General features: G+C 36.4%; 3 protein-coding genes across 7 annotated transcripts in view; 1 reads left to right on the plus strand and 2 right to left on the minus strand.

Annotated features, from left to right (window-relative positions):
* LOC119232357 (olfactory receptor 1P1-like) overlaps positions 1-26,535 on the plus strand; it is a 251,030-nt gene that overhangs the window by 31,006 nt on the left and 193,489 nt on the right. The gene's annotated exons all lie outside the window — the stretch shown is intronic.
* Positions 2,014-2,947, minus strand: LOC119232281 (olfactory receptor 1A1). Its single transcript, XM_037494255.1, has one exon. The coding sequence runs from the start codon at positions 2,945-2,947 to the stop codon at positions 2,015-2,017; it is 933 nt and encodes a 310-aa protein (XP_037350152.1). The 3' UTR covers position 2,014.
* LOC119232400 (olfactory receptor 1A1-like) lies at positions 13,138-14,067 on the minus strand. Its single transcript, XM_037494408.1, has one exon. It carries the CDS (start codon positions 14,065-14,067, stop codon positions 13,138-13,140), a length of 930 nt encoding a protein of 309 aa, XP_037350305.1.

Genomic DNA, 26,535 nt, shown 5'->3' on the forward strand with positions numbered 1-26,535 from the left:
AATGAAAGTTTGGGTCACCTCAGAAAATGAGGACTGAATGAGATATATTTAGTAGCTCCTTTCCAAGAGTTGAGTATCAGATATGTCATCTGACTTCTGAGTTCTTAGGCTCTAGTATCACCAGTTTTCCCTTTTGTCTCCCTAATCTTAAGAGAAGTAGTTTGGTCCAGCAGTTAATAATCTCTAGGTTACCTGGACATCTCTGTTTTTTCTCCTTCAGTCTCTTCCAGAACACACCTATATATCTAAATCCCTGTATTTAGACTTGTTTTTAAAAATACCAGATGTGACTTCTGTTTCCTGAAAGGACCCTCACTGACATGATGAACCCTATCACAGTAGCTAGATAAATCTTTTCTAGACTTGGTTAATTATAGTATTAATAAATAAATAAATAAATAAATAATTATTAATTATTACTGCATGATAGCGTCTTTGACAGAATTAATGAAAGATGGCTAAGACAATGACATAAAAATGCAATGATTTTCATATTTATTTGAAGTTATAAATGTACACAGATTCTTATGATAATTATAGGAAATATGGTAGAAGTCAGCTTTGTCTAAATTTTTACAGAGGTACAGAGTGAGATTGATGAGGCAGTTAATTGGTGTATCAGTATATTTCTCCTAAGTGTGTACCTCCTCAGTTGCTCTTTTATCCTATCCCTTTGCCACTTCATAATTCACTGTGGAAAATATTTGAAATGTCTTAGGCCATTTGGTCTTAAGTTTACCTGTAATAGGAAAATTAATCCTGTATTATGATAATTGCGATACTTCTCATCTGTGGTTTTTGAAAGACACAGAAAGTGTTAAAAGAACAATAATGTCATCTTCCAACATCCATGGAAAGGTTCTTGACAATGTGAATTATCTATAGAAGGTAGTACTTTTACATTTTTACCAGTAGTTAAAAATGGTAGATAGTAAAATAACTTGTACATTCTTGTAAATACACTCCATTCACCTTTCAAAACATTATTTTGTGTGGAGACATGATACTTAAAGATAATCATTTATATATTAATATTATGAAAAAAGTCACAATTTTCTCATAAACAGAATCAAATAATAGCTGGTGGTATTCCTTATTGGGTATTTAATGACCCTCACGACTGGATCCAGAATTAATGTTTCATCTTCCCTGGACCATGCTGGAGAAACATGGTCATATTTTTAATACTGCTCTTTTTTCTTTACTTATTATTTGGCACTCAAAGATTTTGTCACCATAGTTTTATTTCATATTTAAATTAATTAGTTCAGCACTTTATTATATTAATTAAATTGTAATAATTAACTTTAAATGCAATAACTAAAAATGAATGTCATTTTAGTAAGATATTAGGAAGGATCTTATGTTTTTGAGAAACAGTTTATTTTAATCAACAATATAGTAAGAACAAAATATCTACCCAGAGCATTTTCTTTAAAGATTTAATAGAGGGTAAACAATCAGACTAGAATCTGATTATGTCTGATCATCATGATATTACAACTTAGATAATTTCATTTGTTCATCCCACTTTCCACCAAAAATTATTAGATAAACTTTATAGACCAAAACTGTGAAAAGTGTTGTGTTAAGACAGTACCTAGCTTCAGAGGATTGCAAGCATAGTATTGAAATTATAGTTGAATAAAATTGACATTTGAATGATTTATTAATTATAAACTATTGTGATCCTCACACTTTATGACAGTGTAGGGGGAAGATATTATTATTCCTAACATGTAAATGTAGAAGCTGAACTTCACCCTTCTCAGCTATATTTTGAATCATAACTTAGTTGAAACATAAACTCAATATTCCTGAGCTGCCATTCTGCCAAAAGATAATAATGGGTACAAAATGACTTTCCACTAATTGTATCAAATTATTATAAGATCTTTGATGAGGAATTTCCAGCTAGAAAGATCAAAAGTGGCATCTTGGAGAGGGTTTACATTGGAGATGAATTTCCAAGTACATCCTAATTGGTGACTGCAGTCTCCATATAAGCTCATATTTACTGTGAGGAGATTCTCTTGCTGAACAACTTCCCCAGGGCAGCCTTCATGTCTCGATTTCTCAGACTGTAGATGAAAGGATTTAACATGGGGGTCACTGCCATGTACATCACAGTTATCACAGCATCCTTTAGGCTATAACTCGTCAGCGGGCGGAAATACATGCCCATGACTGTCCCATAATACAGAGAAACAACTGTGAGGTGGGAACCACAGGTGGAGAAAGCTTTGAGCACACCTTTGGTGGATGGAACCTTTAAGACTGTGGAAAAGACTCGAATATAGGAAATGGTGATGCATATTAATGGCACAGAGAAAACACCAACCCCTAGGTACATCATCTTCACATTAAATTGGATATCAGAACAGGACAACTTGAGCAAAGGGGTAATGTCACAGTAGAAGTTGGCCACTTCCCGGTTTCTACAGAAAGACAGTCTGGCTGTGAGCAGAGTGTGTGGGAGAGCATTGGAATTGGCAATGACCCAAGAACCAACAACTAGCAGGATGCATGACTTTGGGCTCATAATTGTTGTGTAATGAAGTGGGCGGCTGATGGCCACAGCACGATCATATGCCATAGCTGCCAAGATATAACTATCTGTGTTACCCAAGGAAATCATGAAATACATCTGTGTTAGACATCCACCAAAGGAGATGGCTTTGCTGCCCAAGATATGGTTGATCAACATCTTAGGGATAGTTACAGAGGAGAAGAAGATGTCAACAAAGGAGAGGTTGGCAAGGAAAAAGTACATGGGGTTGTGAAGGCGAATGTCAGAGCGAATAGCCAAGATGATGAGCAGGTTTCCAATCAATGTGATGGGGTAAATGAACAGGAAGAGGATGAAGAAGATTTCTTCCTGTTCCTGCTGACCTGTCACTCCCAGGAGGATGAAGCCCAGGCTAGTGGACTGGTTTACTTCCTGCATGGTTCCTTTATTGAGAAAGGGAAGAGGAATCCAGAATAATTAGTGAATTTACTTTGTGTAGTGATGTTCTTTATCCACCAGTTTTGACTCAAGTGATCAGCCATCTCTAAAACTGAGTTTATTAAATCTTGAGAAATCCTTGTTGAACATTGCCCCTAAATGACAGTTATTCCTGGACACTCAAGTCTAAAATGTGAGCAATCTGTGAATCCAAGCTGCCCACTGTTCCATATTCCAACATCATCGTCACACATCTAGGATTTAGCCAATTGAAATTGCTTATTTTTTTATATTGTATATGCTAGGTGATTTATTAGGCCGATGGAAAAATCACAAATGTGTAAAACCCAATTAATTATTTTATTCTATATGTATGACATAGTATTTGCTCTCAGAAACCTTATAATTTAATGTAGAAACCAGAATCATATGCTAATTCTACTACACATAAGAAAATGGCAACAATGAGTAGGCTAGAAAAATAATCCCATGCAAATGTTGCATTAGTGCAAAGACTAGCCAGGGAATTAGGGATTGTTCCAAAGACTGAACTCATGTTGATCCCGGAGCCCAGGAAGTAATAGGTGTCTACACTGACACTGGAAGATTGTAAATCACAAGGACCACTGGGTTTAGATACAAACAAATATGTCTACTAGATTTTCTCCCCAAATCTCCTATCTCCAAAGAAGACTTTCACCACACCTTGGATAAGCTTTATCTCTTTAGAAAGCTCTCTAATATAGGTAATCACAAAGTTTTTTTCTCCAGTCTTCTCTTCCCTTTATTATTTCTTTTGGTGACTCATTCAATTACACAGTTCCTTGAACTTCTGCTTAGAAAACTCTCAAGTTTCTATCTTAAAGTTTGACTTCTGTTTCTCATATTTATACATTTAGCCAAACTGCCAACATGTTTATCTATTTACTCCATACTCTACGCATATAAGCTTGTCTTGAGGAGTAAAACCATATATTATTTATTTTTATCATCACTCAGAGGAATCACTGTGGAATAATATTTATTGCATGAACCAGTAAATTTGTATTCAATATTTATTGAATTCATTCAAGGTTTATTTCTTGATTCCCCACTTGTGGGATCTACATAGGCATATTCATCCCATTTATCTTTCATTTCTACATCTGATTGTGTTGATTCTTCATTTAAAATAATTATTACATAATTCACCTTTTTTTGTTCTATTATTTCAGAACAGTTGCTTAGATCATCATCATCTTCTAACTGAAATATAGAACTAACTCTTTGATCCACTCATACTCTGAAGCATACTAATTATGGCAGAGTACTAGCTGCTCATCCAAACCCACTTTGTACTATTCTTCTAGTGCATAAGAATAGACTCTGTTCCCCAGGCTCCCTTCCACTGAAATATGATTATGCGACTTAGTTCTTCTAGTCAACCCATCCATGTGTTTTAGTTTGGGGGCACCTTCACACTCTTTTTCCTCTTGCTGAGGCAATAGGGTCTTAATGGGATGGTAGAATCATGTGGTAGAATGAGCCTGTGTCCCTAGTTTTCTACATCTAGCAGGGCCACCCACCATTAAACTAGGACTGTTTCATAGAAGAGAAAGTTTTATTTTCTTTAAACCATTACACATTTTGTCATGTTTGTACTACAGTTCAGAATAAACTAAATAATTCACTGATTTTTCCAAAGAAGAGACTACCTAATGATTGTATCAATCTATAATTGATTCAATTCTCAATTCTCAGTGTCTCCTATGGTGTATGTGAATGATATGCTAGGCACAGGGGATGCAGTTTTAATTATATTTCCCCCAAATATGATGCGCTTTTTAGTCTCTGTACCTAAAGGAATTTGTTTTTCTCTCTTGAAATGCCTATTCCTGTCACACAAAATCACAATATCTCAGGATTGAGGGGGTTTGACAAAACTAAAGGGCTGAGACTATGGTTGGTTAGTTTATATGATGTGGAAGTATAATATTTTAGAGGTGTGGTTCTTTGCAACTTGGAGAACTAAGTTAATATCAACAGTTCTCATTCCAGTTAAAACACAAATAAATTCTCAATCAATTTAAAAATGAATAAAAAATGGACATAAGCAAACCTAAAAGAACTGGGAAGACCTAGGTATAGATAATAGAAAGAAAACGCAGAGTAAGAGTTGTAAGCTATAGTTGATGCTGTTTTGGCCCCTTGGGCTTTCTGACAACAACCTAAAGGTAGGGGTCTTTTTGTACTGGAAATGTGTAACAAATCTTCATGAAAAGAACTAATCTGAGTTTTCTGCATAAGCATTTGTTGCCCTATTTGTGAAGTAGACACTAATTTTTTTGGTCACATTAGAGTGTAATGGATAAAACAAAAGGGTGGCATTCATGAAAAATGTGATTGTGTACAAAGAAAAACCCAAGGGAATTTTTAGCTCAATCATGAATTCCCAAGGGAATCTCTAAGGATATCAGTAAGTTTGTTTGATATAAACCACTTTTGAAAACAGTCAGCATTGTTCTTAGATTTAAATAAATTAGAAAATATAATTTAGAAAGACTCACGTAAAATAGTAAAATAAACTACTAATAATATTAACAGAAATAATCCTAACACAACAGGTCCAAATGGTTTAAAAATATCAAAGCTTACTGAAGGACTGAAAAAGAATATAAAATAAATGAAAAGATAAGCAAGGTTAAGGGCAAGATCAATGTGGTAACAATGTCAGTTCTCCTTGAATTAATCTATGAATTTGATGCACTCTCAAAAAACATCACAGGTTTCATTTAAACCTGCAGGAGAGTAGGAGCTATTAAAGAGATAGATAATATGAGGATAGAGAATAGGAGAAAGGGATTACTCCTTTATGTATCAAAATGTTTATTACGGTAATGAAACAGTGGCATAGCACTAGTACAGGGAATGAAAAATAGACCTATATTAACAGAATAGAGAATCTAGACACAGATCGCACATTTATCAGAAGTTGGTATATAACATAAATTGCTTTAGAAATTGGCAGGGAAATGACTATTAAATAATTTTGTAGCAGTGGGATACCCATATATGAATAATAATTCAAAAAATAATCCCTAGAAGATTGTGAAAAAAAAAAAACTTCAAGAAATTTAGAGATGTATGTAAGCATATTAATCAACATGTTGTACACCTTAAAGTTACACATTGCGTTCCCATTATAGCTCAATGAAGCTGGAAAAAATGTAGAGGAAAATATGTTTATGATATCAGAGAAGGAATTGGATTCATAAATGAGGGTTTTTAAAAAGCAAAAGATACAATTGTATGGGGAATATAACCAAGATGAAAATGTATACATTGTGCAAAAATGAAAAATGATGTAAGAAATATATAAAAAAAATGAAAAAATGCAAAAAAATAAAAAGCAAAAGATAAGAACAATGTATTAAACCTTGGCTACTTTACATTTAAAACATTGGTATGAAAAAGAAAATAGAAAGGAAGGGGAGAGACAAGTCATGGAGTCAAGTACAAAGAGGTTTCTGCTACATACGTGATCCATAAAGGATCAGAATTCAGAACATATGAGAGTCCTACAATTGATAATAAAAGGACCAAAACTAGAGTGGGAAATAATGAGCAAAATGCTAGAATAGGCAAGTCATTGAATAACTGGTGTGGCTATAAACAAAAGATGTTCAAATTAAAACAAAATTTAATTTAATATCCCTTATCTTGGAGCATATAAAAATATAAAAGTCTCACAATTTAAATGTTGGGAAGAAGTGGTAAAGATTAGTATTATTTGAAGAACAATTAGCCTGTCTCTAGGACAATTGAATTCATACCACCTCTGATCCAGCAATTCTATTTCTGTTAGAATTTAGAGAAACTTTAGCATGTGTGCTATGAAGACATCCACAAGGATGTATATTATCATATAGAAAACTTAGAAATGGCCTACTCATGGAGGAATAATAAGTAAATTTTACCATTTTCTTAATGAATTCAGCACACAGTAAATGTGAATGAATTCACACAAACACATATAAAACATAATGTGACAGAAGAAAGCAAATTAATGGAAGATATATCCTGTATCACACAATATATGCATGTTTTAATTCATAAAATAATACATATGTATGTAGTAAAACTATAAATACTGAATACCACATCTAGAAAATTGGTTATTTCTGATCTAAAAGGGAAAATTAAGATTTGATGGGAACAAAGGAAATTCAAGTACCTATGATACTTTAAAAAAAAAAAAACATGGGGCACATATTTGTAAGTCTAGAGGATAATGTTTTATTATTTTATTCTCTTTGTTGTTATGATATTTTAATAAAATCATAGGCTCAGCTCTGGCACTTTGATCTCTCAACAGCATGCTACCTGGGGTCATGCACCCTCCCCAAATTTCTGTCTTAAAACAGTCTACACTTTCACTCCCTTCATCTTGGGTAGTCAGGGGACAATGCAGAAATCACATAAAAATGAGATCAGTCTGGAAGAGAAGTTTTGGTTATTTGTCGAGAACTTTGAGTCAACATAAGATCGAAGCACTTTAGTCATTGCACATTAAAAATTAATATAGGTATTGCATGACCCTTTCTGATGCAATTGTATAACCATTTGTTTAATGCAAACACAGGCATTTGAGCATATAAAATGACTGATGAATAAGGCAACATTTTAAATAACAATCTGTTGCATGGACAATCACAAGGGGATGAGTCAAAGGATGGAAGAAAAATAAAGGATAAGAGGTTAGCATAATCAATGCAGGATCTAAAGACAGTGGGAGCTAGAGAAATTTTCAAGTGCAGAGACTTCAGGATTTGCAATGTTAGACGTCAAGGAGAGAGGTGGGTTTTATTGATGCCTTGGAGAGAGAAGTAAAAGAACCATATGGCCCCAAAGAAAGGATCCAGGGTGTAGGCAGAGGATCCAGGTAGAGGCAGAGTAGAATCTTGGGTTCATTGGAATTAACTTAAGCCAGAGTTCCAGGCAATGTTAAGCCACCAAAATTTATTTTCCTGGATAGTGTTTGTACTTTGAGATATCTGTTACATGAGTGTGATGCACAGGGGAGCAGAAGGCGGCCAGTGCTTCCCCTTAGTATAAGGGGTCGCAGAAAAGGTCAAAAAAATGTTCTCCAAGTGCTATGACTTACCAGTGCTTTGACAGTGAAATAAGGTAATTTTCTGATGGGTCTTGTTTCTATGCACTGTTCAATGTGGGAGTACCGAGAGTTGTAGTTCCTAAGATAATAGGCTTCTGTGAGTGCATATGCATGTGTTTGTGTGCGCGCACACACACACACACAATCAGAGGTGGCAAACTCAGAACAAAATCAAAACTGCTTCTTCCTCACTGTTTTCCTGCATAAAGGCCCAAGGATAGCCATTATTAAAAAGGAGAGTATTTTTCTCTTTCACAGTCTTCAGGCCAAGTTTGAATTTCACTTTTGCCACTACCTCTGTGATTGACTTTAAGTGATACAATTCACCTTTTTTTTCATCTGATAAAATGGCATATAATTCCACTTACCTCTTGGGGTTTTGTGTGGTTTCTGGCTATATATTCCTTGATACCTCACTCTCCAACATCCACAATTGTACCCGGGGAGTTAACTCAGGTGTCATAAAGGGTCCTAGTCATGTGGCCTTCACTCTTCCTCCGCAAATGGGAAGTTTATAGCCACTGGCCTAGCACCCATTAGCATTTGTTTTGGGGTTGGGAAAGCAGGCTGGAGACTGGGGTCTCTGTTCCTGAGGCAAGACTGGGATGGTTTGCAAGGAGGGGACTAATTTCCCAATCCTGGATCAGAAAGGATAGAAGGAGCAATGGAGGAGATGGAGGCTGAAGAGAGGACTCTAGTTTCCTGCTCAAAGAAGCAGGGTGGGTCATAGCACAGAGAAAACTGTGAATTATTCACCAGGTTATAAAGTCTCCAGAAACATGAATCTCTTGGGTCTTCATTTTGGCCATTGTCAAAGTAATTGTTAAAATTCATTACAATCCTTCTGTTGTGCCCTGAGGGGACACAGTGACTCTCAAGAGTAATTGTTCTCATAGTCACATGCAAAAGAGTGAAACTAGACCACTCTCTTACGCCATATATGACAATTAATTAACAATGGACAAAAGACTTGAATGTAAGACCTGAAACCAAACATAGAAGATAACATAATGATAAGCATTTGACACTGACCTTAGTGATGTTTTTGTGAACTCTTTATCAACAGCAAGAGAAGCAGAAAATACAAAACAAATGGACTACATCAAACCAAAAAACTTCTGTCCAGGGCTCAATCAGAAAGCAGCATTGTACTTCACACTTACCATGGAGCTCACCTGTGCCAGCCTGGGTACACCAGAATGTATGCCTTCCCCCAGTTACTCCTCATTAGGAGTGACCACTGCCAAGGCCACAGCTCCCCTCCCTTCTCCCTGTTCCAGCACTTTAGGGAATGACCAAGCCTCCAACTCAGGGAAAAATACTGTGTGGGCCAACCCAGTGATGAAGGTGATGAGCTGGTGAGATTTATGTGTAGATAATAGTTGATTTCTAGTTATAATTAAGGGAGAGCCTTGACTCCAGTCAACTATACTACCATGTTGTATAGTTGACCTTAACTCCTTAACATATATTTAACTACCTTAACTCTACCTTAACTCCAACATATATTTAATAATAGTTATTGGAATACAAATTATCTTAACTTTCATATTAGTATTAAATGATTTACTCAAAATCCTTCTGTAGTTTTAAGTTGGTTCTCTTGTATGTGACAACTTCCTTTTCCCTTGCTTTCAATATTTTCCCTTTGTTTTTGACTTTTGATGACTTAATTATAATTTCAGTATGGATTTTTTTTTGGCTTCTTGAATCTCAATGTCTGTTTCCTTCCCACGTTTCAGAAGTTTTCAGGCATTATTTCTTAAAATAATCTTTCTGATCATTTATCTTACTCTTCTCATTCTGGGACTCCCATAATGCAATGCATATTTTCTGCTCAATTGCATCTCAAAGTCTCTTAAGCTTTTTTCACCTTTATCATTCTTTAAAACAATTTTGCTGCTTTTACTGAATTATTTCTAATGACCTGTTCTTAAATGTTTGTATTCTTTGAATGCTTGATCTAGGATCTAGTCTGCTTTGAACCTCTAGTGTATTATTTGGTTTAGTGATTGTGTTCTTCAATTTCATGATTTCTCTTTGGCACTTTTTAATATTTACTGTCTCTGTTTAAACACTCACTTTATTTACACATTATCCTATGCTTTCTCAGTGAGCATTTATGCTAGTTATTTAGTTTCTCTATTAGTTAAATCATAACTTTATTTCAATAGGATTGGTTTCTGTGAGTTCCCTTGGTTTTTGTTTGGAAAATCTTTGCCTGATTCATTTTCCTTGGCTTTATCTTTTGGTATTTGCACATTAGCAAGGTAGGTGAAGTACCTCTTCCCATCTTCACAGACCAATCTCAGATGGGAGAAAACCCTCACCAGTGAACCTATCCAACGATCTGTGGGACTCTGCCAACTGTTTTCTTTATCAGGAAGAGGTAATCTTCTGTGTTTTTTATACACTCACTCTGTGCTAATCCAGGAGGAAGAACTATGGTATCTCCCAGTCCAAACTTCTGTGTACTCTCCCCTTTAGGAAGTTAGACTGCCTCTGGACTCATCAGACTTCCAATGCTGGTGGGACAGATACCAGTTGTTTGGGTGCCCTTAGAGAAGTTGGGCCATTGAGGCCAAGGGCCAAGTGTTTCTCTCCCCAGTGGGAGGCAGAGAGCTAAGAATATTTTTTTCCACCATTCTGTGGTGAGCATGTGGGGGGATCAATGGCATCTACCCATGCAAACCACTCTGTGTTTTCTCCCAAGCAACTCTGCTGCAGGAGGCCTTGTTCTCATCCTTTCAGGAACCCTGACACGACATTTTGCCAGAGGCTGGTCCCCGGCACTACTCCCAATGTATCTGTATGTAACAGATACATCTGAGCTTGAGGATTGACAAGATATATTCAAGTTATTTGGGAAATCCCAGAGAAATTGGGGCATACCACACATGGATCAACTGTTTCTTACCTGGGGGGAGATAATAACTCTGATTTTCATTCACTTGCCTCATCAGGAGAAAGATCTATTAGTATCCACAAGCTCAAGCTGCCTTCTGTATTCTTTCCTAGGTGACTAGAATGTGCCAGCCCCATAAGAGCACCAAGATTCACAAGAAATAAGTCAGTGCTCTGATGAACTCTCTTGGAAAAGTTGGGGTGCTTGTTTTATGAATAAATTGCTTTCCACCCTTAGTAAAAAATGGAGTAATAGGGTTTCTTCCTAATTGTATGGCATAGTGAGAGAGTATCCTGCGTCTCCTACTACCTTTGCCAATATGGTTTTTTTTTTACCTGGACAACAATTCATTTCAGTATTTCTCACAAAGGGAATTTGTCCATCAAGTGTTGCTGAGCTAATGTGTTTATAATAGGGAAAGGGAGTTGGGGTTTTCAACTCTGCTATCTTGCTCTAATTTTTATTCTTTATATAATTAATTGATTATAATTTATTTACAACTTAATTACTGTAATTTCCTTACACTTATTTACAATTTTGACTAAAGTAATCTTTTTCTTTTGTAGATCAACCTAAAACACAGACATTACCTTGTTATTATCAAAAATTATATACATTCTACTATTTCCATATAGCATTTATATCTAGATACTTTATCTAGCATCTTCTGTTTCTTCTTGAGAATGCTGAAAGGACTGCCTAATTAAACTGCTCTCACTATTACCCTTTCCTCCTTGTATCCAATCTTTGATTCAAGCAAATGCTCACCATTGCATCATGCAGAGCTTTTACTCTGTCTATCTATCTATCTATCTATCTATCTATCTATCTATCTATCTATCTATCTATCATCTATCTATGCAATATCATGAGCACATATTGACTCCCCCCTGATCTAAAAGTTAGGGCTTTAGTAATATCCTTTTTTTCTAACTATATCCTACCTCACTTCCATTCCCTTAACTTCCATATTAAATTCCTCATTATCCTTAATCTTATGCTCATTTTTGTCTCTTTTATTTTGATGCACTTTTATTACATCTTTGTGCATTTCTGAGAAATGTCATTTATGTTGTTTTTGTTGTGTATTACCTTATAACAAGGGTACAAATAATCTTTTGGGATTTACATTTTTATAATTGATATTATGTTGCTAAGATGCAACCAAATTGTAGCATGTCTCTGTGGGCCATGCACAGGAAAGAAATTCTCTACTCATTAGAGGGATAGATTCGGATTATTAGGGACATTGTGTTGCTGATACACAATGGAGGGCAAGGAAGACTAAAACTATGTATGGGGTGAAACTGGTATTTCCTCTTCCAATAGCAAAGATTAGTAAAAACTGTGGTAGCAACAACAAAAAAGAGGCAATGCCATTGAGGACTCAGACTCTCCAGGAACAAAATTTGGTAATGACCATGTGCCAGAGTTATTTGACAGCTCCCTTCAGATACCTGAACACCTATTTTTTTTTCAATACACAGTTATATATTTAATTCCTTGTATTATCTTCTACGTTTAAGCATACCTGATGTGGTTTCTGTTTTCTAAATAAATTCTAGTGGATACACAAGGTATATATTGGATGGGCACTTAACATATTATATTTCATAGATTAATATTTTTATATACCACTTTCCATCAATATTCTTGGAGGCATTATATATGAGCAAGACTGTAAACCATGATATACTAAGAAGCATCTTACTTAAAAGGCTTATAAGCATAGTAGGTGGTATTAAATTTAACAGTCCATAAAATTGATATTTGAATAGTGAATAATAACTTTCAAAGCATGAAATATCACATCTTATGATCGTGGCAGGGAAGATATTATTCTTAACATGTAGATGTTGAGGCTGAGCTTCATTTTTCTCAACTTTACTCTGATAGTCGGTACCCTAACATGCATCCAATATTTTGTGCTGCAACTTTGCCAAAAGGAGTAGACATGTGTATGAGGTGATAAATTCTGCAACATGTTTCACAAATTATTACAGGATTTCTGAGAAGAGTAATTTTTAACTCAAAAGATCAAAGGCTACTTCTTGGAGAGGGTTGACATTGGAGATGAATTTCCAAATGCATCCTAAATGATGACAGCAGTCACAAATCTATGAACTTACATGGTTATAGGGAGATTTTCTTGCTGAACAATTTCCTAAGTGCAACCTTCATATCCTTATTTCTCAGACTATAGATGAAAGGATTTAACATTGGGGTCACTATCATGTACATCACCGACATCACAGCATCCTTTAGGGTATAACTTGTCAGAGGGCGGAAATACATGCCCATGATTGTCCCATAATACAGAGAAACAACTGTGAGGTGGGAACCACAGGTGGAGAAAGCTTTGCGCACACCCTTTGTGGATGGAACTTTTAAGACTGTGTAAAAGACCCGAATATAGGAAATGGTGATACATATTAATGGCACAGAGAATATACTAACCCCTAGGTACATCACCTTCACATTAAGTTGGATATCAGAACAGGACAACTGGAGCAAAGGCACAATGTCACAGTAGAAGTTTGCTACTTCCCGGTTTTCACAGAAAGACAGCCTAGATGTGAGCACAGTGTGCATGAGAGCATTGGAATTGGCAATCACCCAAGAACCAACAACTAGCAGGACACAAGACCTTGGACTCATAATTGTTGTGTAATGAAGTGGGCGGCTGATGGCCACAGCACGATCATATGCCATAGCTGCCAAGATGTAACTATCTGTGTTAGCCATGGAAATCATGAAATACATCTGTGTTAGACATCCACCAAAGGAGATGGCTTTGCTGTGCAAGATATAGTTGGCCAGTGTCTTAGGAATAGTAACAGAAGAGAAGAAGATGTCAATAAATGAAAGGTTGGCAAGGAGAAAATACATGGGACTGTGAAGGCGAGCGTCAGAACGGATAGCCAAGATAATGAGCAGGTTTCCAATAAATGTGATGGGGTAAATGAACAGGAAGAGGATGAAGAAGATTTTTTCTTGTTCCTGTTCACTGCTTACTCCCAGGAGGATGAAGTCCAGAGTAGAGGACTGGTTTTCTTCCTGCATGGCTCCTTTATTAAAAACAGAGGAACCCAGAATTATTAGTGAAGTTACTGTATTTACTACCTTATTTATTCACATTTGGTTACCTGTCTCTATGTGTGGGTATACTTAAATCCAGAAGTGGCCAATATATAGGAGAAAAAACATGTTCATCAGTTGGATAATTTTCAGATAGCTTAGACTTAGTCTAACAAGTGAACAGTGTGAAGATGATGTGCTCTTTTCCCTGTGCAGCATTGTCGTGCAAACACCTGGATTTACTTGCTTAAAAACAAAAATTTGTAAGCACATGTTATAAATTTTCTTAAGCCACATGAAAAAAATATGGACATGTGGAAAAATTCAGTTTAACCGTATACTCTCTATGAATAATGTAGTCTCTGGTCTCAGGTACCTTATGATTTAAAGAAAATATTAGGTTGTGTACTAATTTTGTTACATAAAATAACAAAAGGACAGCTTTTTGGAGTATTGAAGGAAGTACTTCAGTAGAAAAAAATGTTTTCTAGGAGAGTATCATGGACAATTAAAATATAATTAAAAGATAATAAATCAGAAAGACAGCTGAGAATAGGTCTTCTGAAAGCAGCCCAGTGAGCACCTTCCCAGATGACCCAGGTGTCCCATTTCCATAGCACATTTTTACTCTGACAGGTTTTTATATCTTTTCCAAACCTTTAAATATATATAATCAGTATTTTTATCTTTCCTTTTTTGGCTACTTATTTAGTGACTCATGCAGTTCCTCAATGTTTTTAATCTACACTTGGAGACTCTGTTTTATGACTATAAATTTTATCTCTCTTTCCTATATTTCCACATTTGGAAACTGCTAATATGTCTGAACTAACCCCAAATGCTGCATATCCAACTAGTATAATTTACAAACCGTTTTGAGGAGAAAAGCTATAACTTGTTTACTTTTAGATCCAAAGAGATTTATTGCTTATTATTTTGTGTTTATTTTATGCATCAATTTGTTTGGAATTAATATTTCTGAGTTATATCCGGGTATATCATAGTTTCCCCACTTGTGGGATGCTCACAGCCACACCCATTCAGTTTTCCCCTTTCCTCTGCTTCTGTTCTTGTTGACTTGTTTAAACTTTTTTTCCTAATTCATTTTTTCTACTTATTTTATCAATTCTTTAACTTACATCATCATTCTCTATGTGAAATATTGTAATACTCACTTAACTGCTTGACTAGTGTTTTCCTCCTCTAGGTCTGTCTGGCCCTTTGTGATCATACTATTTGTAGTAGAGACACTGGCTGTATACCCAAACTGAAGTTGTTCTCCTCTCGGGCACTCATCTAGACTACATTTCCCAGACTCTTTCACGGGAGGTGTGGACATGTGCCTGAGTTATAGCCTGTTTGTCCATGTGTGTTCTGGCTCTGGGCTTCATTCCCCTTGTGTCTGCTGAATTCAAATGGCCCAGCAGCTGAATGGGTTGGTGGAGTCCCATGGTAGAATAAGCCTGTGTCTCTGGTTCTCCACACACAGGAGGGCCACCATCCAGCAAGAACACACACTGGGCCCATCAACAAAAGGATAACTCAGAGCAAGGATTGTAGTCCACTCTGTTATTTGGGGTGTGGCTTGTTGTTCTATTAAGGAATTAAGACCCAAGGGCTGGAGTCTGGCATGTTAATGCCTCTGGTACAGGAGGGGTAGCCAAAGATCTGCATTGGAGCAGCTTAACTTAGGACTCTGCATAAACAGTGGAAGTGTTGCCCTCTTTGTGAAAAGAGAATTACAAAAAGATTTTGCCATACAGAAATTGAAAATGAAAGAAAAGTAGAACCAATTCAAAGAAATTTTGGTTGTGTAAGTGAAAATCTAATAGATTTCAGGAAGTTTGTTGGATATAAATCAGTATTAAAATCAATACCAAATACAATGAATTAGAAATTATGTTTTAAAAACTTCCCATTTATGATAGCAACAAAAATATTTGTCAAATTAGAACAATTCCCATAAAGTGCTTTAAATATATCAAATATTTAAAAACTTTACTTAAGGACAAAAAGGGATATTGAAAATAATGTGAGTATCAGGATGGTTAGTGGAAATTCTCAATATTTAAAAAATATCAATTCTCCTTCAATTAATCAATGAATTTGGCAAATTGATTCTTTAAAAAATGAGTACACATTTTATTTTACACATAAAACTTAACAACTGATCTTAAAAATGCATGTATTGATAAAAGAGTCAGGAGCTAAGTCAACTTTAGAAAAATAGGATAAGAAGAAAGGAATTACTTTATAAGCTATTAAAAGGCTTTAATACAGTAATTCAAGCAGTGGAGTTGAATAGGCATGAGTAAAATAATCTAAGTATCAGTTTAAAATTGCTATATGACATCGATTGGTTTAGATATAGGCAGGAAAAGGTGAATTTGATATTTAGAAAAAGTGATGGGAAATTTAATACCTATTTATAATATTAACACTGGAGGATAATATCTAATGGATTAATTGAAAGAGAAAACTTAATTTTATAATAAAAAAGAAACCATGTTATTGATATAGAAATTTCTTTTTTAATTCACTCAAATAAATCAAACTAACAAAACACACAAGAAAATGGTTATATTGAATTACAATAATACAAAAAGCATAAAAAAATAAGAGAAAATATGGCATATGAGAATCCCATAAACTTAGAGGAAAGACAAGTCGTGAACAGGAAAGAGGTATCTGATATGTGCACACACAATAAATAGAGGATTAGTACTCAGAATACATGTTTCCTACACATATGACGGAAAAAGGCCAAAGTAACAATAGATAATAGTGGACAAAAGGGAGAATAGGCAAGCTATAGAAAAGTAAGCTGGTGTAGCCAATAAAGAAATTAAAATATGTTCAACTCAATTAAAACAAAATTTAGATAAACATTCTTCACCTAACAGTGTGTGAAAGTATAAAAGTCTGACAAGTATTGAGAAGAAAAGGGAAAATTAGCACTGCCATTTGAAGAGTAATTTGCCAGTCTCTAGGAAGGCTAGAATTCATACACCTGTAATGCTGGATTTCCACTTTCAGATTAGACTCTAGAGAAACTCTAGCATATGTGTTCATGAAGACATTCACAAGGATGTATATTGTCACAAAGAGAACTTCTCGTGGAGGAATAATTAGTAAATTTTGCCATTTTCTTATTAATGATATTGTACAAGAGTAAGAGTGCATGAATTCACGTGGACAAATTAAAAGAAAATTAAAGGATGAAATAAAGCAACTTACTGGAACATATATTCCATACCATATAATATATGCACATTTTAAAACAAAATAACACACATGTATGTTGTAAAAGGATATATCCTGACCAGGAACATACTATCAAGTCAGGAACTATAGTTATCTGTGGAGAGGGAGAAAAATACATTTTTCGATGGGAACAAAGGAAGTTTCAACAATATCTAATATTTAAGAACTTTGGAGCAAATATGACCAAATTATTACTTTTGTTCAATGTGACTGAAGATTTTGTTATTTGATTCTTTTTGTCATTCTGATATATTAACAATGTAATACTTTAATTTTGAGTGAGAGTTTCAAATGTTGGATAATAATTGTTTCAGAGTGTGGCCATGGTGCTGGATGGTTCAAATCAGTATTTCAGTCAATGTAGAATAGAGACCGGCCTTTGTGAAAGACAGAGAGTGAATGGAAGTTATTTCCCCTGGGGAGGGGATTCAGGGGCCACATATGACATTCATCCAAGATTGTTTCTACAGATATCTGCTTACTGGATCCAAAACTATATTTATACAATGCAAACGTGATTATATCTGGCTCTTGAAATCACTCATTGTCTATCACCTGAAGCATGAAATCCAAGCTCCTTATTATGAAGAAAAACTGAAGGACAAATTGTTAAGTTAGAAATGTGTTATGTATTTTATCAGAGCTGAGAATACAGGTGTGGAAATGAGAATTCAATCAGAAAACAAATTTGGGTTTATATTGTGGGGGATTTTGAGCAATGCAAGGAATTTGACTGTATATATTGAGTACCAAGAGTACAGTGGGTATGGTTGCACTATCTACAGTGTTTCATTTAAGTACAGATAGCTATCTGGGTGTATACATTGATTGACTGATTAATAACATACCACTTGGAGTGATAATCTAGTACAAGGACAACCTCAACACCATCAAATGAAACGTAACTGAAGAATGTAGGAAAATAACACTAGAAAAGCATAGTGGTTGTTAAAATAAACAGGAATTAAAGAAAGAGGTAACTAGAGTGAGTGATTTCTGAGCACAGAGATTGAAGACAGGCGACCACATGCCAGATGACAAGGGTGAGGGTGTGTTCATGGGGAGAAATGATTTCTGTAGGAACCCTGATAAAAAGGTAAAGGGACTATATGCACCCAGGGAGAGGAACTAGAAGAGTGCAGTAGGCTGGATGCTAAAGGCAAAGTAAGAGCCTTGATTTTACCAGAATCATAGTAGTCTCCCAGACATGCTGGGCCACTAAAATCTGTTTTCTACTCTGAGATATCCATCACGTCAGTGTGATGGTGCTCAGTATAGTTTGGAAGGGAGAGTCCAAATACATCCCCTTGTCATCTACAGGCAGCAAATACAGCAAAGAGGAATCCACTGAGTGCCTTAAGACTCCCTGAAAGTTCAGCTCATCAGTGCTTTGAAGTGAAAGAGAATGTCCTGAAAGAGTCTGTTAGCTTGCAACATTGACTGTAAGAATGGAAAGAGGGATATTTAGCTGCTTTCCAAGATAATTTAATTGTGAGTGTTTGTGTGTGCACACACATGCACATGTACATACACATACAGCATTACATTAGGAGGTGGAGTGAGCTCTGCTCTGATTTAACCACATCGGAAATACCATTTCTTCACCTGTTTTCCTAGAAAAGTCTGCAGAGAAACATTATCAGAAGAAGATATCCTTTCTCTCTCTCCCTGTGTATTGCTCCTCTATGAGATCCAATCCCTTCCAATCTTGGGATTTTAAGGTCTGGAGCCAAGATTTGGCTCCAGGTAATAGTTTTGCTATTACCTTTATGTGAATTTAGACAATTCATTTCCTAATTTTTCATTTTAAAACATGACATACAATTCTACTCACCTCTTATAGTTTTGTGAGGGTCAAATGAGATAATGCATGTAGCACTGTTGCTGTCTATCTATCCCTTACTGTCATGGCCAGAAAGTCTCTGTTCTCCATAGTTCACAGCCCCTACCTGGAGAATTAGATGTCACAAGAAGGTCCTAGTCCTGTCACCTTCACTCCTCTTCCACGAATGGGAAGTTTGCAGTCAATAGATCTATCACTGGTTAGCATTCATCCTTGGATGTCGGCATGCTGAAGGAAGTGGCAGCAGTAGACCTGGGAATTGGGTCCTCTGTTCCTGAAGTGAAGGATAAAGGACTGAGGTGGATTGAAAAGAGGAACCCTGAGTTTTCCCACAATGGAGCAGTAGGGTGGAAAGATTGTCCTGGATGGAGGCAGAAGACAAGGATACAGTGTCCTCTGATGGAAGCAGTCAATTACAGTATAGAGAAAATTATGAATCATTCACTATTATAAAGTCACTTGAACCATGTGTCCTGTGGGGGCACAGTGGGTCTCAAGAGTGATTGTTCTTAGAGTTCTCTTGTAGAAGGAAGGATGGGCAAAGTCATTTATTAGGTAGCATGTCTCCAGGGCTCAAGCTCTGAACTGACATATTCTAACCTATTTGTTGGAATGTGGGCCCCTCTCCTCTGCTGCTCAGCACAAACTGGGATCAACTCTTTGTTTTTTTTTTGTTTTGTTTTGTTTTGTTTTGTTTTTTTTTTAATAGAGGCATGCTTTATTTATTTGTTTGCTGGTTTGTTTGTTCGTTTTGTTTATACATGCACTGGGTACAGTCAGAAGCGCGGGAGGGTGAGAGAATTCACCAGAGCCAGAGCGGGGAGCAGATCAGGCAGAAAGACCGAAGTACACTGCTGAGGGGAGCAGTGGGCGGCAGGAGAGGTCTGCGCGCCATGTGGGACCCTCCTCCGGTGGCCGGGGAGCAGCCGGAGATCGAACCGGCGCCGCAGAGGCCGCGGGCAGCTTCGCAACCCAGCGCTCAACCGCTGCGCCACCGGGGAGGCCCGGGATCAACTCTTTGGATACTGTGGTACAATTGAACTCTGACCTTTATTCAGTTCTATCCTGAACCCTTTTGTTGTGTTTAGTGTGGCTACTAAAAAGAATTTAATTTCATACTTCTCTAGAATTCTACCTGGCATATTTAGGATGTGAGCTATATTTTGTTTACAAGTATACCAATGATGGATAGGTATTTTACTTTTTTGAATTCATAGAGATAAATGCACCTGTTACTTTGTCCACTCCATATATGTGTCACCTTTATAATTGTCCTGATTAATGGTTGTTGTCCTATGAGTTAGCAACTCTCATGGCAGAGCGGTCATTAGCTTTCTGAGAGGACTTGATGAAGATTGTGCACTCTGACTGGGTTTCAATCCAGACTCTACATCCAACTGGCTGTAATTATCTCATGTAGGTTAATATACTGACTCCTCTATTAAATTGGAATATTAGCACTAAAATCTTCATAAAGTTGTTACAAAGAGCAAATGATTAATATTTGAATTTTTTGAAGGACAGAGATACTTCATCATTAACTGCCTTTTAGCTAAGTCCTACTCTATTCATTTAATTGTACTGCCCTCCAGAGTCCTCTCTTATATTCTGTCATGGTAGATGTTGTAACAACATAGTTTGATGTTTTTCAGGAATCACCACCCTATTTGCTATGTTGTTACTTGCGCTGTGTTCAGATCATGCTCCAGTGTTCAATACAGGACTCCACAAACTTAGAGAAAAGACATCTAATTAGAATCTTTTTAACTTGAAAAACTCCATTCAGTATTTCTTGTCAAGCAGAGTTAGTGCTGGTGCATTCTTTCAGCTTTTCCTTAGTAAAGGCTTTGTTTCTCCTTTCTGAGGGGTAACTTTCCCTGGCAATGCTTTTCTTGAAACACTTTTAATTTGTCATTGTACTCTCCCCTGCATTGTAGGGTTTCTGTTTAGAAATCCACTAAGAGTCTACTTGGATTCCTCGGTACAATAGGTTACAATCTTTTATTCTCTTGCTGCTCTTAGGACTTACTGTTTGTCATTGATTTTTGTATGTGGAGTAGTTTCCTTCTATTCCTATGTTGTTATTGTTTTTTTTTTATTATGCAAGCAATTTGAATTTTTTCAAATATTCTTTCTGCATCTTGAGATGATTATTTAAAAACATCTATTTTGTTAAAGTGGCTTTAATACCATTTGATATCCTTGTACTTTGTGTGAGCTGATTCTTTAATAAGCGTTTTGTAGTTTTCTTCATATAGATCTTGAACAGTCCTTTTCCTCTTTCTTTCTCTACTTATTTTGTCTTTATTTGATACTATTTTAAATGGTTCTTACCTTTCATCACATCTTCTACTTTGGTGGTTTTTTTGTATATATGAATATGATTTATTTGTTTATGATGACTATCATTTATTGTTCTGCATTAACTTATGTTTTTTCATTGAGGAACCTCAAGTCAAGATTTTACAAGTCTCTTTCTTCCTCCGCTAGAGTCCTCATTCTCCATCATGGCCATTTTTCTTGATATTTAGACATTCTGCAAGAGTCTCTTAGATGAGTTGTTCTATTTCCAAACTTTTATTAGTTATTTTACTCTGATTTATTTAATTGGGCTGCAAAGTTACAAATCTCTCTTGTACAATTCATTAAACTTCCATGAGAGTGTCCCCAGGAACCTTTGAAAACACATCCAAAATAAACTAATTTTTCTTAAATTATTCTTTAGTATTGTCATCAATACATTCTTTATAATAAAAAACATTATTATATTCTATTGTTTCTATTTCTACATCAACTCCCACCTAGATCCTTGTGCATATCTTTACTTTCTCTTCCTATATTGCTCTAAGTTGCTTAATCAGACTCATGGCCTTATAATGTCCCCATCCACCTGACTACTCCTGTATTCAAGAAAAACTCTCATCCTGGTTTCATGCAGATTTTTGTCATTTACTAATTAATATAGATGAATAAAGTGTCATAAATACTCACTGATCCACCACTCAAACTGAAACTAGGACTTGAGTAATAACCCATATCAACAATCTGGTACATCACTTCCATCTCCTTGAGTCTCCCTTCTTTGATATCCTCTCATCCCAGATTCTACACTATTCTTTCTTTGGATTTCATTTTTATTTTTATTTTTTAAAGATTTATTTATGCATGGAAGAGCTGGGGTACAGGCCAGAGGTGTGGGGGGAGGGGTGAGAGGATTCACCAGAGACAGAGTGGGGAACAGAACAGGCAGATTGACTGAAGTATACCTCTAAGGGGAGCATCGGTGAGTCATGTGCTGCTGCACCATGTGGGTTGCTCCCTGGCCGGCCAGGGATTGAACCTGTGCTGCAGTGGCTGTGGACAGCTTCATATGTTGTGTCTTAACCACTTGCGCCACCAGGGAGGCCCCTGGATTTCATTTTTAGCCTACTTTTATTGCATCTATGTCTATTCCCAGAATGTATAGTTTCAGTTGTTTATTACCTAATGTAAAGATTGTCACTGATAATATTTGTATTTACGTATTTTCAAATTATATTCTTATGATAAAATCCACCACATTGTATTATGACACTTTGGGCCACTTGAAAAAGATGCAATTTTTTCTACTGGTTGGAATAATTGATCCCGACTAGAAAACACTGTGTTGATTCTGCACAATGGAGAACAGGAGAACCATGTACACCATGTACACATAGCATGTACACAAGCTATGTTTAGAATTCTTTCGTATTTCCATGTACAATAGTAAAGGAAATTACATCAACTAAAAAAAGATGGATGCAGAATTATAGTGAACTCAGATTTTCCCAGGAATGATTATTTGAGTCACCTTAGCAGGTGAAGTCTAAGTGGCAGAAGTTTGGCAACTCCTCTCAGAACCTAAGTGCCACGTAGGTAATCATTGTTCTGAACTCCTAGGTTCTGGTAAAATCACCTTATCCCATTAGTTCCCCCTGTTTTTTTTTAAGATTTATTTATTTATACAAGCACTGGGGTACAGGCAGAGGCATGGGAGGGTGAGAGAATTCACCTGAGGCAGAGCAGGGAGCAGAACAGGCAGAAATACTGAAACACACTGCTGAGGGGAGCAGCGGGCAAGACAGGAGAGGTCTGCCATGCCATGTGGGAATCTCACTGGCCAGCCAGGAATAGAACCAGCACTGCAGAGGCTTTGGACAGCTCCACAGTGCGGTGCTCAACCCCTGCACTGCCAAGGAGGCCCAGTTTCCCCTGTTTTAACAGATGTAACTTCTTACGATTAATACATTTTTCATTAGATCAGCATCCATATTTTTCTCCTTCAGTCATTTTCAGAAGATACTGATGTAACTAATACCTTGTTTGAAAGCTTAATTTAAAACTAATTAATTAAAAAATAATGGGTATGATTTCTGTCTCCTGATGAATCCATTGTGATCATATTAATACCAGGTATATAATGGATGATAAATAATGTTGATTCTGATCATGTGTAATTATTGTCACATTAATAAGTTGCTCCTCACACAGTGATTATGGTTGCACTTTAATGACCAGTATTAGGAGACCCATATTATATTAGACAACTCTTGCCCTCAAGTTTGGGGAAGTGAAGTAGGTGTGATTAAACATGAGTCAGAAAATTGACATTTGATAATAAGGTATATACTTTAGAGCATGAAGTATTTGTTCCTCTGACACAGACAAGGCAGAGATTATTTCTGTTATGTAGATGTAGAAGGCAATGCTCAGACATTCTCAAATTTACTCTGCAAGTCAGCTGCATTGATGTGACATGAACCTTTGTTGTCAGTGTGCCAAACATTGCATCTTGTAACAGATTCTTTCAAGTGGTGTCTCATCATTTGCACGCCATATGTCAGAATATATATATATATATATATATATATATATATATATATATATACACACACACACAGAGACAGAGACAGAGAGAGAGAGAGAGACAACTCATACAACTTAAAAACAGAGAACCCTACAACTAAATAGAATAATGGGCAGAGGATCGAATGGGCATTTCATGAAAGAAGACATAAAGATGATCAAAGGACACTTGAAAAGATGTTGTACATCACTTATCATTAGGGAAATGCAAATCAAAATTTCAGTGGGATTTTACCTCATACCACTTAGAATGGCTTTTAGGACAAAGTAAAAAAATAAACTAAGTGTTGACAAAGTAACCCTTGAGCACTGATGGTGGTACTGACGCTTCAGTGTGGGAACCATGTGGTGGCAGTGAGGAGTGTGGGAAGGTGGGATTCCAAATGCCTTGGTCATAGTCTTGATGTGGGGAGGGCAAACCCTGGCTGGGAAAACTATGCTGCTGCTTCTCCTTCTTTGATGAGACCAAGCTTGAGTTCATGCCCAAACCTGCTTTCCAGATCCCTGCCTCAGTATCCTGGGTCTCAGAAGTTCATAGTAGATTTATCTCCATCTCAGAATCCCTCACTTCCCAAGGGGCTAGGGGATGGGCTTCTACTACCCATGGGCACTATCACTAATTAGAAAATATGGGGCTGAAAATTCTGTCCAGGGCTCAGTCAGAAAGCAGCATTGTACTTCACATTTACCATGGAGCTCACCTGTGCCAGCCTAGGTGCACCAGAGTATATGCCTTTCCCCAGTTACTCCTCATTAGGAGTGACCACTGCAAAGGCCACAGCTCCCATCCCTTCTCCCTGTTCCCACACTTTAGGGAATGACCAAGCCTCCAACTCAGGGGAAAGTACTGTGTGGGCCAAAAAACTCAGGGGAAAATACTGCGTGGACCAACCTAGTGATGAAGGCGATGAGCTGGTGATATTTCTGTGTTGATAATAGATGATTTCTAGTTGTGATAAAGGAGAGCCTTGCCTCCAGTCGACTATTCTGCATGTTGTTTTTCTACCTTTATTTCAACATAATTTTAATAATAGTTATTAGAATACTATTTATCTTAACTTTCATATAAGTATTAAATGATTTACTCAATACTTTTATAGTAATATAGCATTCAGTATTTGTTTATATATCACTTTTATCAATGAGTGTTATGCTTCCTTATGTGATTGTGTTGCCTTTATTGTATTTTGTTTTAACTTGATGAATTTCCATTAGCTTTTCTTGTTAAGTAGGCTTACTGATGATTATGTCCTCCAGCTTTTTCTGAGAAAGTCTTTATATCCCTTCTTTGCTAAAAAAATCCTGTAGTTTTAAGTTGGTTTTCTTGTATGTAACAACTTCCTTTTCTCTTGCTTTTAAATATTTGTCTTTGTTTTTAACTGTTGATGACTTAATTCTAATTTCAGTATGGATTTTTGTGAGTTCATCTTCTTTGGTATCCTTTGGGCTTCTTGAATCTAAATGTCTATTTCCTTCCCCAGGATTTGGAAATTTTCAGTCATTATTTCTTAAAATAACATTTCTAATCATTTATCTTACTCTTCTCATTCTGGAACTCCCACAATGCAATTTTATTTTCTGCTTAATTGCATCTCATAAATCTCTTAAGCTTTCTGTCTTTAAAACATTTTTGCTCCTCTTACTGAATTATTTCCAATGACTTGTTCTTAAATGCTTGTATTCTTTGATTGCTTGATCTAGTCTGCTTTGAACCTCTAGTGTATTATTTGGTTTAATGATTGTGTTCTTCAACTTCATGATTTCTCTTTGGCACTTTTTAATATTTACTGTCTCTGTTTAAACACTCACTTTATTTGCACATTGTCCTATTCTTTCTCAGTGAGCATTTATGCTAGTTATTTAGTTTCTCTATTAGATAAATCATAACTTTATTTCAATAGGATTGGTTTCTGGTGAGTTCCTTGTTTTTTGTTTGTTTGGAAAATCTTTGCCTGATTCATTTTCCTTGACTTTATCTTTTGGTATTTGCACATTAGCAAGATAGGTGAAGTACCTTTTCCCATCTTCACAGACCAATCTCAGATAGGAGAAAACCCCCACCAGTGAATCTTTCCAGAAGATCTGTGGGCCTCTGCCACATCTTTTCTTTATCAGGGATAAGTAGACTTCTGTGGTTTTTATACCCTTTCTCTATGCTGATCGAGGAGGAAGAACTATGGTATCTTCCAGTCCAAACTTCTGTGTACTCTCCCCTTTAGGAAGTTAGACTGCCTCTGGACTCATCAGACTTCCAATGCTGGTGGGACAGATACCAGTTGTTTGGGTGCCCTTAGAGAAGTTGGGCCATTGAGGCCAAGGGCCAAGTGTTTCTCTCCCCAGTGGGAGGCAGAGAGCTAAGAATATTTTTCCACCATTCTGTGGTGAGCATGTGGGGGGATCAATGGCATCTACCCATGCAAACCACTCTGTGTTTTCTCCCAAGCAACTCCCAATGTATC

This window comes from Talpa occidentalis, unplaced genomic scaffold, assembly GCF_014898055.3.
Source record: "Talpa occidentalis isolate TD23 unplaced genomic scaffold, MPIMG_talOcc4v2.1 talOcc4.7, whole genome shotgun sequence".
NCBI lineage: Eukaryota > Metazoa > Chordata > Mammalia > Eulipotyphla > Talpidae > Talpa > Talpa occidentalis.

Excerpts from the sequence above, each read along its gene's own strand:
- LOC119232281 (XM_037494255.1), bottom strand. The coding sequence starts at position 2,947 with ATGCAGGAAGTAAACCAGTCCACTAGCCTGGGCTTCATCCTCCTGGGA.
- LOC119232400 (XM_037494408.1), bottom strand. The coding sequence starts at position 14,067 with ATGCAGGAAGAAAACCAGTCCTCTACTCTGGACTTCATCCTCCTGGGA.